Below are 13,349 nucleotides of genomic sequence, written 5' to 3'. Positions count from 1 at the left end.
ATGGAGACCCGTGGCCGATTCCAGCTGGTCGGGGACCCGCAGGACAGCAACTGCTCCTTGGGCATCAGAGATGCAAAGAGGAAGGACACGGGAAGATACTTCTTCAGAATACAGGGCAAGTCTGTGAGACTCAGTTACAAAGACAAGCAGCTCTCTCTGTGGCTCACAGGTCAGGACAGGAACACATGGGGGAGGCGCCCATCCCTGGGCCCGCGGGGTGGGGACAGGTCGTCTGGTCTTCATGGCAGGAGGGAGGTAGGGGTGAGGGACAGGCTGACCTGAGCCAAGAACAGGTTTTGTCCCCACGATGGCCCCAGCCTGGGTGTGTCTCCCCCAGTGCTCACGGAGGTCCCTGTCGTGGATGTGTCCGAGAACCTGCAGTCTGGACGCTGCAGTAACGTCACCTGTTTGGTGCCGTGGGCCTGTGAGCAGGGGACGCCCCCTGTGTTCTCCTGGAGTTCGTCGTCCCCCACGGTCCTGGAACCCGGGGCCAACCCCACCCCTGTGCTCCCTATCACCCCATCGCCGGAGCATCACGGGGCCAATCTCACCTGCCAGGCAACCTTCCCTGGAGTTGGAGTGACAGTGGAGAGAACCGTGCGGCTCAATGTATCCTGTGAGTGCCAGGCCAAGTCCCAGGGCCCCTGGGGACCTGAGTTCAGGAGGCACACGGGGGACCACACAAGGTCAGGGGAGGCTATGAAGGGTCAGCAAGGGCAGGGGTGTATGTAGGAGACCCTACAAGGGTAGGAGAGTTTAGGAGAGTTCATGGGGGATCAGTGAGGGCAGATGGGATCATGGTGGTCAATGTAGGCAGGAGAGGTCACAGGGAACCTGGCAAGGGCAGGGGAGATGGGGTCAGGGAGGGCAGAGGAAGAAGCACTCAGGACAGCACTAGCCCCGAGATCAGGAAGAAAAGAAAGAGCATGCTGAATTCCACTCCGTTCCTCTTTCTAAGTTTTTGTGTTGAAGCACCAACAGCCACCTCCTCTCATGGGAAAGGAGACATCCATGTCTGTCTCTCTGTTTATCCAGATGCACCTCAGAACCTGAGAATCAGTGTGTCACGGGGAGCCGGCACAGGTAGAACGGGACTTCTCATCCCTGGGTGTGTGAGTGTGAATGTGTAAAAGGGTATGTGTGTGCATGTGTGAGTGTGAGCATGTGTGTATGAGTGTGAGTGTATGAGCATGTGTTGCAAGTGTATGAGTGTGTGAGTGTGACCATCTCCACTCAGCAGAGAGCAGAGGTGTGGCAGGCCTCAGGAGGAAGGCTCAGGAACATAGTGACAGGCTGGTTTCCTGCAGGCCCAATAGGCAGCCAGAATCCCCGATCACCAGAGTCCTTGATCTGTGGCTGGCTTGGGAAGGAAAACAAGGGAGAATACGAAGGCCTGGATCAGAATGAGGCTCAGACACCATGGGGGAATAGCGAGCCCATTCCCTCTTAGCCTCCTTCCATGCCTGCAGGCTAACCTCACCTGTTTCTCCCATACAGGCCAGGGCTGCTTCTCCACAGCGTTTTTCATGGCAGCAGGCCTGAGCATCCAGAGCCAAGGCTTTACTTTCCCTCTGCCTCAGTGTCATGGTCATGTGAGTTGGGAGGGGTCAGGGGTCAGCAGTCAGTCATGAGGTCTGGAGCCTAGGAAAGGGTAGGGGCAGCAGTGCTTCCAGGCGGGCTTTATTCCCACAGAATGAAGAGGTTAAGGAAATCTGCCTCGGGCAGAGACCTGCAGAACCCAGGTCTCCCGATGTAGCACCTTCCTTCATTACAGCATCATTGACCCTAAGGTACGGGCCCCGGTGAGTGTGCAGCCCACAGGCTGCTAATTCACTCTGGAGTCTAAATCAAGCCCCTTCTCCTAATTCTCTTGGGAGACATAGGGATGTTTGTTTGTCTGGGACAGGGTTTTGCTCTGTCATCTAGGATGTCTTCAAACTCGCTATCCTCCTGCTCCTCAGCCTTCTGAATAACTCTGTGCCGCTCTGCTTGACTCTTCTTTAGAAAAAAGGGTGTCCCTGAGACCAAGAGACTAGTGACAAGCTTCCAGAGCGGGTGCCTCATGATTACAGAGTAGTATTCCAGGAGGCCGCGGTGACTGCTTGGGTTTTCTTCCTTCTTCCCTTCCTTCCTTCCTTCCTTCCTTCCTTCCTTCTTTCCTTGCTTCCTTGCTTCCTTCCTTCCTTGCTTGCTTCCTTCCTTCCTTCCTTCCTTCCTTCCTTCCTTCCTTTCTTTCTTTCTTTCTTTCTTTCTTTCTTTCTTTCTTTCTTTCTTTCTTTCTTTCTTTCTTTCTTTCTTTCTTTCTTTCTTTCTTTCTTTCTTTCTTTCTTTCTTTCTTTCTTTCTTTCTTTCTTTCTTTCTTTCTTTCTTTCGTTCCTTCCTCCCTTCCTTCAGCTTCCTTCTCTTTCTTTCTTTCCGTTGTTTCTGTCTTTCATGGGACTTTGAATTCTGGGCCTTGGCACTGTCCCTCAGCTTCAGCTTATGGCTAGTACTCAACCACTTGAGCCACAGTACCATTTCTGGCTTACTCTGCTTATGTGGTGCTGAGGAATTGAACCGAAGGCCTACCCATGCCAGGCAAGTACTCTTACCACTGAGCCACCTTCCCAGTCCAGTTCCTGAGATTCTTATGTCCCATTAACCACCAAAAGGATGGAAGTAGAACGGTGGCTTAAAAGGGAGAGCACCAGCCTTGAAGGAAAAAGCTCTGAGATAGCACCCAGGCCCTGAGTTCATTCCTCAATACCAAAATGACAACCACAACAAAACCCTCCAGCAATCAGCCATCAGACCTTCCCAGAACTGAGCCAGGATTGCAGTACTGAACCTGCAGGAGGCAGTGTATCATGTCCAGAGCCCATTATTGTTTCTCTCCTTGGAGATAAGACTTCATGGTAGAGCACTTGTTCAGCATGCACAGGTGCTGGTTTCAATTCTACAAAATAAGTAAAAGCGAAATCTTAATAAAAAAGAAAAAAAGTCACACAGGAAAAAGAGAGACCCACAGCCTGGTGCTGGTGAGTTACACTGTAATCCTAGCTACTCAGGAGTCTGAGATTAAAGAATCAAGGATCAATCGAAGCCACCTGGGACAGGAAAGTCATTGAGACTCTTATCTCCCATTAGCCTCCAGAAAACTGAAGTGGTACTGTGGCTCAAAGTATTAGAGCTCTGGCTTTAATCAACAAATTTCAGGGAGAGCACCCAGGCTCTGAGTGCAAGTCCCGTGACCAACCAAAAACCAAACAACAACAAAATCAAATGCGTCTTCAGTTCTTACTATATTGATTTAAAATAATCACAGTAGAGTTAAAAGAAAAAAACAAAAAGCACAGAATGAAAAAACAAAACAAGCTACAATATATGTATCGATGTATATTGTGCATGTAAGTAGATACAGGTTAATATATACATGTATGTGATAAACTGAGAAGTTGGTTCTCAGATTTATTCAGAAATACAAAGGGCCAAGGATAGTCAGAGGAGGAGGAAGAGGAGGAAGAAGAGTTAAGTCTTACCATACTGGATCACAAAGTATAAAGCATCTGACTGAAGACAAAGGGGCCAAGAGCTGGAGTTGGAGCTGCCCAGGTAACTGCTATGGTGGTGGGGCCAGCCAATCAGAGTTCCCAAGTCTGTTCTCCAGCCAATCAGAATACACATGTCTCTTCTCTGGCCAATCGGCCGTGCATATGACTACTCCATTGCCATATAGAGTGTGTGTCTCTAAGAGCTGATGGGTAGCTACCAGAGCCAATCAGGAGGTGAAAGTGCATGCCCCCTCCCTGGTGTCCAGTGAGCTCCAGCCAATCAGTAATAGTGGGTAGCGCCCTGGCATTGCACCTATACCAATGCACCCATACCTCACATATTAGCCATGTTCCAATCCCTTCCTCTTGATAAACTCTTTAATTTTCCTGACATTTTCTTCATCACATTTTCAAAAGACTTCAGTTCCTTAGTATTTTTGTTTATGGTCTGTCTACCCTCATAGGCCACATGCTTGGTGTGGGCAGATAATTGTGTCATGTTAGTCCATTTGGGTTTCCTCCATTCTCTATGACTCTGGACTGCCCATTAGTCTGGGGTCACCTTGTCTCCCAGCTTATCTGTCCACCCACCAGACAGATCTGAGCTCCCTCTATTGGGCTCCCCGCTCATCTCCTGACTCAGCTCTAATCTAGCCAGGCTGTAATCCCACACTGCTTCCCTGTCACCAGTCAGTGCTCCTCCTGAGTCTGCCTCACTTCAATTCCTCCCCTCCACTAAACACAGACAGAATGTCCTACCTGGGGAGGGGAGAGCAAGGATGAGCAGCCATGCAGATAGAGCCTGTGCCAGGGACTCTTCACTTCTCTTTCTCCTGCATCCTCTGAGCAGCCTGGTCTTACAGACTTGCCCTGACAATCTGAGGGCTGAAGACTAGCTGGCCCACTATGGGCCACAACAAGATGCTCCAGTCCTTGGTGGGGGCGGGGGGGGGGGCAGGAAGTCCCAGGTCATGGTGGCATCAGGACTCACTTCCCTTGTGATCTTTCTCCTTGATCAGCCATCTTCTCTCTGTGTTCTCATGTGGTCTTTCCTGTGTGGTAGTTGGTCCTGCCTCCTCTCCAATGAGTATACAGGTTGTATTGGATTCAAATCCACCTTCGTGAGCTCATTTTCTATTAGCTTCTCTTTATCGACATAATATACAAATATAGTCACATCCTCAGTGGCTGCTAGTTGAGACTTCCATATGTGAATTTGAAGATGGACGCAATTGTCCTATCACATTCCCTGAGCCTCCGCATCCAGCTGTACAGGTCTGCACTTGGTTAGGCCCCTTCCCCGGGCAGCACAGTGGGCATTAGGGCCACAGGTCCAGCCTGGCCACTATGTGGCTACAGAGTCTGAATCTGACTTCCTTGTTGCGAAGTCTCAGATGCTGCAGCCCAGAAGGAAATGTGGGCCCCAGGAGATGCTTGCTGGGGGCAGGTCTCAGAACGACCACTGAGGATGGGCAGGGTAGGACTCCTGGCCTCACGACATTCATGACAACCAACTGGGAGTCTGCAGAGAACATTGACCTCCATCTTCCCATGGGAGGGTCAGGAATTGAGAGGTCTCCTGAGACAGATGAGGGGGCCAGGATCCCCTGACTGTAATGCCAACATCGTGTGGCTGCTGCTCACATGCCAGGGTCTTTGTCTCTGCTTCATGTCCACGTCAGGAACACCTGGGGAAGGGTAGGGAAGTGGCCAACTTTTCCTATCATTGTGACAAATACCTGGGGGACACTATCGAAAAGGAAAAAAGATTTGTCCTGGCTCCAGACTTCAGAAGTTTCTGTCTATGGCAAGATGGCTCCATTGCTTTTGGGCCTGTGGCAGGACCCAGGGGAGGAAAGCTGCTCAGTTCCTGGCATCCACGAAGCAGACAGTAGGAAAAATGGCTGCTCAGCTTATGGCATAGCCCTCAAGATCCCAGTGCTGCACACAAGCCCTGAGGAGCCTTTTACTAATCTTGGCAAGGCTAACCCCAGCCACATTGACCATTGAGATTAACCACCACAGAGAGAAGATAAGCTCAGAGGCCCCAAATCCCCCCAGAAGCCACACCCCATCCTGAACCCATGCCTTTCTGAGAACTCTCCAGCTGTCTGCATGGGGTAATGGGGTTTCTTACAGAAGCCTGTATCAGAGCCCCTTCCAGAAAATGCTGGCTTGGCCTGGAGTTCTCCACCTCCTCCTTCCTTAGAGAATTTCTTAAGAGGCAGAGATGAAATCAGTCATGGTTCCTCTTATACAGAAAGAAGCAGGTGCTGGTGGGGTTGTTGTCATGGTCATTCTTTTGGGGGACCTTCCCCCAATTGTTGTGCCTTCTTGCCAGGCCTGAATTCAAGTCCTTCCACGTGGATTCCCTAGAGCACCCAGAAGCTGTGTGTGCTCAGGAAGTGCTGACCGGCCTGATGGAGGCAAGGGTGAATCCACAGACAGTGGACCGGGAGTGCCCTGTCCATTCTTCTTGGTGCACTCTGGCCCCATCTTGGCCCCATCTAGGAAGGGAAGTGGGAAAGTGTCCCTAACAGCGACTGGCCGTAAACTTCCTCCTCTGTGGTCACCTGACTCCTCATTCCTGTGCATCCTCTGTTGCTGTCAGTCCTGACACCAAGACCGGTAACTCACACCCCCAAATTCTCACCTCACTTCACTTCCCTGTTCCACCTGGCTGGATCCCAGCCAGCAGCCCTCTGCCTCAGTGATGTGGTGGTGGCTGCTGCTGCCCTTACTGTGGGCCCTTGAGCGGGCACAGACAGAGGAGCCGGGGAAGCTGAGCCAAGCTGACGATGGTGGTGTCCCCGACGGAAGCTTCTGGGCTGCATATAACGGATACACACTGGAAGTGCCGGAGTCTGTGACGGTGCAGGAGGGTCTGTGTGTCCTTGTGCCCTGCACTTTCTTCCACTCTGGTTTGCAGAGCTCCACTGACCCAGTCTTTGGCTACTGGTTCCTGGATGGGACTAATGTAGGCTATGGATCTCCTGTGGCCACCAACAACCCACATAGAGACGTGGATATGGGGACCCGTGGCCGATTCCAGCTGGTAGGGGACCCTCAGGACAACAACTGCTCCTTGGGCATCAGAGATGCAAAGAGGAAGGACACGGGAAGATACTTCTTCAGAATACAGAGCCGTTCTGTGAGACACAGTTACAAAGACAACCAGCTCTCTCTGTGGGTTACAGGTCAGGACAGGACGACATGGGGAAGCCCCCTTCTCTGGGCCCGCGGGGTAGGGACAGGTCCTCTGGTCTTCATGGCAGGGGGGAGGTAGGGGTGAGGGACAGGCTGACCTGAGCCAAGAACAGGCTTTGTCCCCACGATGGCCCCAGCTTGGGTGTGTCTCCCCCAGCGCTCACGGAGGTCCCTGTCGTGGATGTGCCCGAGACCCTGCAGTCTGGACGCCGCAGCAACGTCACCTGTTTGGTGCCATGGGCCTGTGAGCAGGGGACGCCCCCTGTGTTCTCCTGGAGTTCGTCGTCCCCCATGGTCCTGGAACCCGGGGCCAACCCCACCCCTGTGCTCCCTATCACCCCATCGCCGGAGGATCACGGGGCCAATCTCACCTGTCAGGCAACCTTCCCTGGAGTTGGAGTGACAGTGGAGAGAACCGTGCGGCTCAATGTATCCTGTGAGTGCCAGGCCAAGTCCCAGGGCCCCTGGGGACCTGAGTTCAGGAGGCACACGGGGGACCACACAAGGTCAGGGGAGGCTATGAAGGGTCAGCAAGGGCAGGGGTGTATGTAGGAGACCCTACAAGGGTAGGAGAGTTTAGGAGAGTTCATGGGGGATCAGTGAGGGCAGATAGGGTCATGGTAGTCAACATAGGCAGGGGAGGTCACAGGGGATCCGGCTAGAGCAGGGGAGATGGGGTCAGGGAGGGCAGAGGAAGAAGCACTCAGGACAGCACTAGCCCCAGATCAGGAAGAAAAGAAAGAGCATGCTGAATTCCACCCTCTTCCGCATTCTAAGTTTTTGTGTTGAAAGCACCAACAGCCACCTCCTGTCATGGGAAAGGGCACATCCATGTCTGTCTCTCTGTCTGTCCAGATGCACCTCAGAACCTGAGCATCAGTGTGTCATGGGGAGCCGGCACAGGTAGAACGGGACCTCTCATCCCCGGGAGTGTGAGTGTGAATGTGTGAGAGAGTGGGTGTGTGTGCATGTGTGAGTGTGAGCATGTGTGTATGAGTGTGAGTGTATGAGCATGTGTTGCAAGTGTATCAGTGAGTGAGTGAGTGTGACCATCTCCACTCAGCAGACAGCAATCGTATGTTCAGGCCTCAGGAGGAAGGCTCAGGGCCATAGTGACAGGCTGGTTTCTTGCTGGCTGAATAGCCAGCCAGAATCCCCGATCACCAGTGTCCTTGATCTGTGGCTGGCTTGGGAAGGAAAAGAAGGGAGAATAGGAAGGCCTGGATCACAAAGAGGCTCAGACACCATGGGGGAATAGCGAGCCCATCTCCCCTTAGCCCCCCCCCCCGCCCCGTCCATGCCTGCAGGCTAACCTCACCTGTTTCTCCCACACAGGCCAGGGCTGCTTCTCCACAGCGTTTTTCATGGCAGCAGGCCTGAGCATCGGTGCCAAGGCTCTACTTTCCCTCTTCCTCATTGTCGTCGTCATGTGAGTTGGGAGGGCTCAGGGGTCAGCAGTCAGAGTCATGGGGTTTGGAGCCTAGGAAAGGGTAGGGGCAGGCAGCACTGTTTCTAGACAGGCTTTATTCCCACAGCATGAAGAGGTTAAGGAAATCTGCCTCGGGCAGAGACGTGCAGAACCCAGGTCTCCCAGCCCAGCACCTTCCTTCATTACATCAACATCGAAGCTAAGATCCGGGCCCCGGTGAGTGTGCAGCCCACCAGGCTGCTAATTCACTCTGGAGTCTAAATCAAGCCCCTTCTCCTAATTCTCTTGGGAGACATAGGGATGTTTGTTTGTCTGGGACAGGGTTTTGCTCTGTCATCTAGGATGTCTTCAAACTCGCTATCCTTCTGCTCCTCAGCCTTCTGAATAACTCTGTGCCGCTCTGCTTGACTCTTCTTTAGAAAAAAGGGTGTCTCTGAGACCAAGAGACTAGTGACACACTTCTAGAGCGTGTGCCTCATGACTACAGACTAGTATTCCAGGAGGCCGCGTTGACTGCTTGGGATTTCTTCCTTCTTTCCTTCCTTCCTTTTTTCTTTCTTTCTTTCATTCGTTCCTTCCTCCCTTCAGCTTCCTTCTTTCTTTCTCTCTCTTTCTTTCTTTCTCTCTTTCTTTCTTTTTTTTCTTTCTTTCTTTCTGTTGTTTCTGTCTTTCATGGGGCTTTGAATTCTGGGCCTTGGCACTGTCCCTCAGCTTCAGCTTATGGCTAGCACTCAACCTTTGAGCCACAATACCAGTTCTGGCTTACTCTGCTTATGGGGTGCTGAGGAATTGAACCCAAGGCCTACCCATGCCAGGCAAGTACTCTACCACTGAGCCACCTTCCCAGCCCACTGCTTGGATTTTCTACCCTTCTTGGCTATGGAGTGCAGGGAAAGAGGTGGGAAGGGCTGAGATGGAAAACGGGATGTGCTGCTGACTGCCCAGTCCACAGATATAGCACAATCAAATCATAAAAACAAGCTAGGCATGGTGGCTCATGTCTGTCATCTGGGCTCCTTGGTAGGCTGAGATTGGGAGACTGATGCTTCAGGGCTTGCCTGAGCATAAAGACCAGACTTTACTGTAACAACATTGAAATCAAAAGGGACTGGGGGCATGGCCAAACTAGTACAGCACCATGCCCACCCTGGCCAAATCTGTTGGCCACACCCCCAGCCTTCCTGTACCCCTTGTTCCTGGGGGTGGGAATGGAAGGCAGACTCAGTGAGGGACTGGGTTTTTCTCCCAGCTGTGGCCTCAGCAGCCAAGTTATACCAGGCACCTGCTCAGTGCCCAACCTCTGTGTTGAGTAAATGAGTGAACCAATGACTGAATGAATGAAGGGTGGTTATTGTTTCCCTGGATGCAGAATCTGAAGGCCAAGCCAAACAGCCCTCCCAGGACAGGTTGTCCCGGCGCTGGCTCCCCAGAACTGAGAAAGAACCAGAAGGCCGCAATCAGCTGCCCCAAGCCCACATCACCCACACAAGGCCCAGACCCCGAGAGCTGCCCAGAAGAACTCCATTATGCTGCTCTCAACTTCTCCCAGCCTCTGGAGACCCCGAAGCCCAGGGACCCTGAGGAGAATTACACGGAAATCCATTTCCACAGAGGGTCCTCTAGACTGTAGATGTGGACCTCAGCCATGGAGCCAGGAGGAGGCAACAAAGAGGCTCAGAGCACCCACTGCAAAGTCTCTAGTAACATTTACAAATCCTTTAGGATGAGCTGGGCACCTGTGGCTCATGCTTATAATTCTAGCTACTCAGGAGGCTGAGATTGGAGGATCAGGGTTCCAAGCCAGCCTGAGCACGAAAGTTCTTGAGATTCTTTTTTTTTTTTTTTTTTGCGGCGGGGGGGGGTGGGGGGGGGAGTCTAGTCGTGGAGCCTAACTCTTGGCCTGGGCGTTGTCCCTCAGGTCTTCAGCTCAAGGCTAGCACTCTACCACTTGAGCCACAGTGCCACTTCCAGCTTTTTTCTTTTTGCTTATGTGGTGCTGAGGAATTGAACGCAGGGCCTCATGCATGCAAGGCAAGCACTCTACCACTGAGCCACCTTCCCAGTCCAGTTCCTGAGATTCTTATGTCCCATTAACCACCAAAAGGATGGAAGTAGAATGGTGGCTTAAGAGGGAGAGCACCAGCCTTGAAGGAAAAAGCTCTGAGATAGCACCCAGGCCCTGAGTTCATTCCTCAATACCAAAATGACAACCACAACAAAACCCTCCAGCAATCAGCCATCAGACCTTCCCAGAACTGAGCCAGGATTGCAGTACTGAACCTGCAGGAGGCAGTGTATCATGTCCAGAGCCCATTATTGTTTCTCTCCTTGGAGATATGGCTTCATGGTAGAGCACTTGTCCAGCATGCACAGGTGCTGGTTTCAATTCTACAAACACAAAATAAGTAAAAGTGAAATCTTAATAAAAAAGAAAAAAAGTCACACAGGAATAAGAGAGACCCACAGCCTGGTGCTGGTGAGTTACACTGGTAATCCTAGCTACTCAGGAGTCTGAGATTAAAGAATCAAGGATCAATCGAAGCCACCTGGGACTAGAAAGTCATTGAGACTCTTATCTCCTATTAGCCTCCAGAAAACTGAAGTAGTGCTGTGGCTTAAAGTATTAGAGCTCTGGCTTTGATCAACAAATTTCAGGGAGAACACCCAGGCTCTGAGTTCAAGCCCCATGACCAACTAAAAACCAAACAACAACAAAATCAAATGCCTCCTCAGTTCTTACTATATTGATTTAAAATAATCACAGTGGAGTTAAAAGAAAAAAACACAAAGCACAGAATAAAAAAACAAAACAAGTTACAATATATGTATCTATGTATATTGTGCATGTAAGTAGATAGAGGTTAATATATATGTGTATGTGATAAATTGAGAAGTTGATTCTCAGATTTATTCAGAAATACAAAGGGCCAAGGATAGTCAGAGGAGGAGGAAGAGGGGGAAGAAGAGTTCACATTTATCATAATGGATCACAAAGTATAAAGAATCTGACTGAAGGCAAAGGGGACAAAGGCTGGAGTTGGAGCTGACCAGGTAACTGCTATGGAGGTGGGGCCAGTCAGTTCTGTTCTCCAGCCAATCAGAATACACATGTCTCTTCTCTGGTCAATCAGCCGTGCATATGACTACCCCATTGCCATATAGAGTGTGTGCCTCTAAGAGCTGATGGGTAGCTACCAGATCCAATCAGGAGGTGAAAGTGCATGCCCCCTCCCTGGTGTCCAGTGAGCTCCAGCCAATCAGTAATGGTGGGTAGCGCCCTGGCATTGCACCTGTATCAATGCAACCATACCTCATATATTAACCATGATCTAATCCCTTCCTCTTGATGAATTGTTTAATTTTCCTGACATTTTCTTCATCACATTCTGAAAAGACTTCAGTTCCTTAGTATTTTTGTTTATGGTCTGTCTGCCCTCATAGGCCACATGCTTGGTGTGGGCAGATATTTGTGTCATGTTAGTCCATTGTGGTTTCCTCCATTCTCTATGGCTCTGGACCTGCCCATTAGTCTGGGGTTACCTTGTCTCCCAGCTTATCTGTCCACCCACCAGACAGAGCTGAGCTCCCTCTATTGGGCTCCCCGCTCATCTCCTGACTCAGCTCTGATCTGGCCAGGCTGTGATCCCACACTACTTCCCTGTCACCAGCCAGTGCTCCTCCGGAGTCTGCCTCACTTCAATTCCTCCCCTCCACTAAACACAGACAGAATGTCCTACCTGGGGAGGGGAGAGCAAGGATGCAGTAGCAGCCATGCAGAGATAGAGCCTGTGCCAGGGACTCTTCACTTCTCTTTCTCCTCCATCCTCTGAGCATCCCGGTCTTAGGGACTTGCCCTGACAATCTGAGGGCTGAAGACTAGCTGGCTCACTACTGGCTGCAATGAGATGCTTCCGTACTTGATTGGGGAAGGAGGGGAGGTGACAGGAAGTTCCAGGCCATGGTGGGATCAGGACTCACTCCTCCTGTGATCTTTCTCCTTGATCAGCCATCTTCTCTCTGTGTTCTCATGTGGTCTTTCCTGTGTGGTAGTTGTTCCTGCCTCCTCTCCAATGAGTATACAGGTTGTATTGGATTCAAATCCACCCTCGAGAACTCATTTTGACTTAGCTTCTCTTTATTGACACAATATACAAATATAGTTTCATCCTGAGTTCCTGAGAGTTAGGACTTCCATATGTGAATTTGAAGATGGACGCAATTGGCCTATCACATTCCCTGAGCCTCCGCATCCAGCTGTACAGGTCTGCAGCTTGGCTAGGCCCCTTCCCCGGGCAGCACAGCGGGCATTAGGGCCACAGGTCCAGCCTGGCCACTGTGTGGCTACAGACTCTGACTCTGACTTCCTTACTGCAAAGATCAGATGCTGCATCCCTGAAGAAAATATGGACCCATGGGAGATGCTTGCTGGGGGGCAGGTCTCAGAACTACCACTGTGGATGGCAGGGTAGGACTCGTGGCCTCATGGCATACATGACAACCAGCTGGGAGTCTGCAGAGAATATTGACCTCCATCTTCCCATGGGAAGGTCAGGAATTGAGAGGTCTCCTATGACAGATGAGGGGGCCAGGATCCCCTGACTCCGAAACCAACCTCTTTGGCTGGTACTCACATAGCAGGCTCTAGGTCTCTGGTCCATGTCCATGCCAGGAACACCTGGGGAAGGGCAGGGAAGTAGCCACTTTCCCTATCACTGTGACAAATACCTGGGAGACTCTATGGAAAAGGAAGGAAGATTTGTCCTGGCTCCAGACGTCAGAAGTTTCCTTCTATGGCAAGATGGCGCTTTTGGGCCTGCGGCAGGACCCAAGGGAGGAAAGCTGCTCAGTTCCTGGCATCCATGAAGCAGAGAATAGGAGAAATGGCTGCTCAGCTTATGGCATAGCCCTCAGGATCCCAGTGCCACACACAAGCCCTGAGAGCCCTTTACTAATCTCGGCAAGGCTAACCCCAGACAAATTGAGATTAAGCACCACAGAGAGAAGATAAGCTCAGAGGCCCTAAATCACCCGAGAAGCCACACCCTATCCTGAAGCCATGCCTGTCTGAGAACTCTCCAGCTATCTGCATGGGGTAATGGATTTTTTTTTTGGAGGGGGGGAGGGGGCCTGAACTCTGTGCCTGGGTGCTGTCCCTCAGTTCTTCAGCTCAAGGCTAGCGCTCT

At 51.3% G+C, this 13,349-nt stretch overlaps 2 protein-coding genes across 2 annotated transcripts; both read left to right on the top strand.

Annotated features, from left to right (window-relative positions):
• On the top strand, positions 1-1,349 carry LOC122125566 (sialic acid-binding Ig-like lectin 6). Its single transcript, XM_042700088.1, has 3 exons — positions 1-119; positions 294-616; positions 1,036-1,349. Exons 1-3 carry the CDS (start codon positions 1-3, stop codon positions 1,128-1,130), a joined length of 537 nt encoding a protein of 178 aa, XP_042556022.1. The 3' UTR covers positions 1,131-1,349.
• A 4,816-nt stretch (positions 1,350-6,165) lies between these two features.
• LOC122125565 (myeloid cell surface antigen CD33-like) lies at positions 6,166-9,859 on the top strand (the record flags this gene model as incomplete). Its single annotated transcript, XM_042700087.1, has 6 exons — positions 6,166-6,727; positions 6,895-7,173; positions 7,593-7,640; positions 8,073-8,166; positions 8,273-8,382; positions 9,536-9,859. Coding segments are annotated over 5 exons (1,080 nt in total), but the record flags the coding sequence as incomplete, so codon positions are not given.
• Positions 9,860-13,349: the final 3,490 nt, after the last annotated feature.

Source organism: Dipodomys spectabilis, unplaced genomic scaffold, assembly GCF_019054845.1.
Source record: "Dipodomys spectabilis isolate Male_0828 unplaced genomic scaffold, ASM1905484v1 ptg000266l, whole genome shotgun sequence".
In the NCBI taxonomy this organism is placed as follows: Eukaryota; Metazoa; Chordata; class Mammalia; order Rodentia; family Heteromyidae; genus Dipodomys; species Dipodomys spectabilis.
Note: the sequence above shows the minus strand (reverse complement) of the source record. Positions and strands in the feature narration are given on the sequence as shown.

Bases quoted from the DNA above. Each gene is read 5' to 3' on its own strand.
- LOC122125566 (XM_042700088.1), top strand. From the start codon at position 1: ATGGAGACCCGTGGCCGATTCCAGCTGGTCGGGGACCCGCAGGACAGC. The intron at 120-293 runs GTCTGTGAGACT...AGCCAAGAACAG, and splicing joins TTCTTCAGAATACAGGGCAA to GTTTTGTCCCCACGATGGCC. The intron at 617-1,035 runs GTGAGTGCCAGG...CTGTTTATCCAG, and splicing joins CGTGCGGCTCAATGTATCCT to ATGCACCTCAGAACCTGAGA.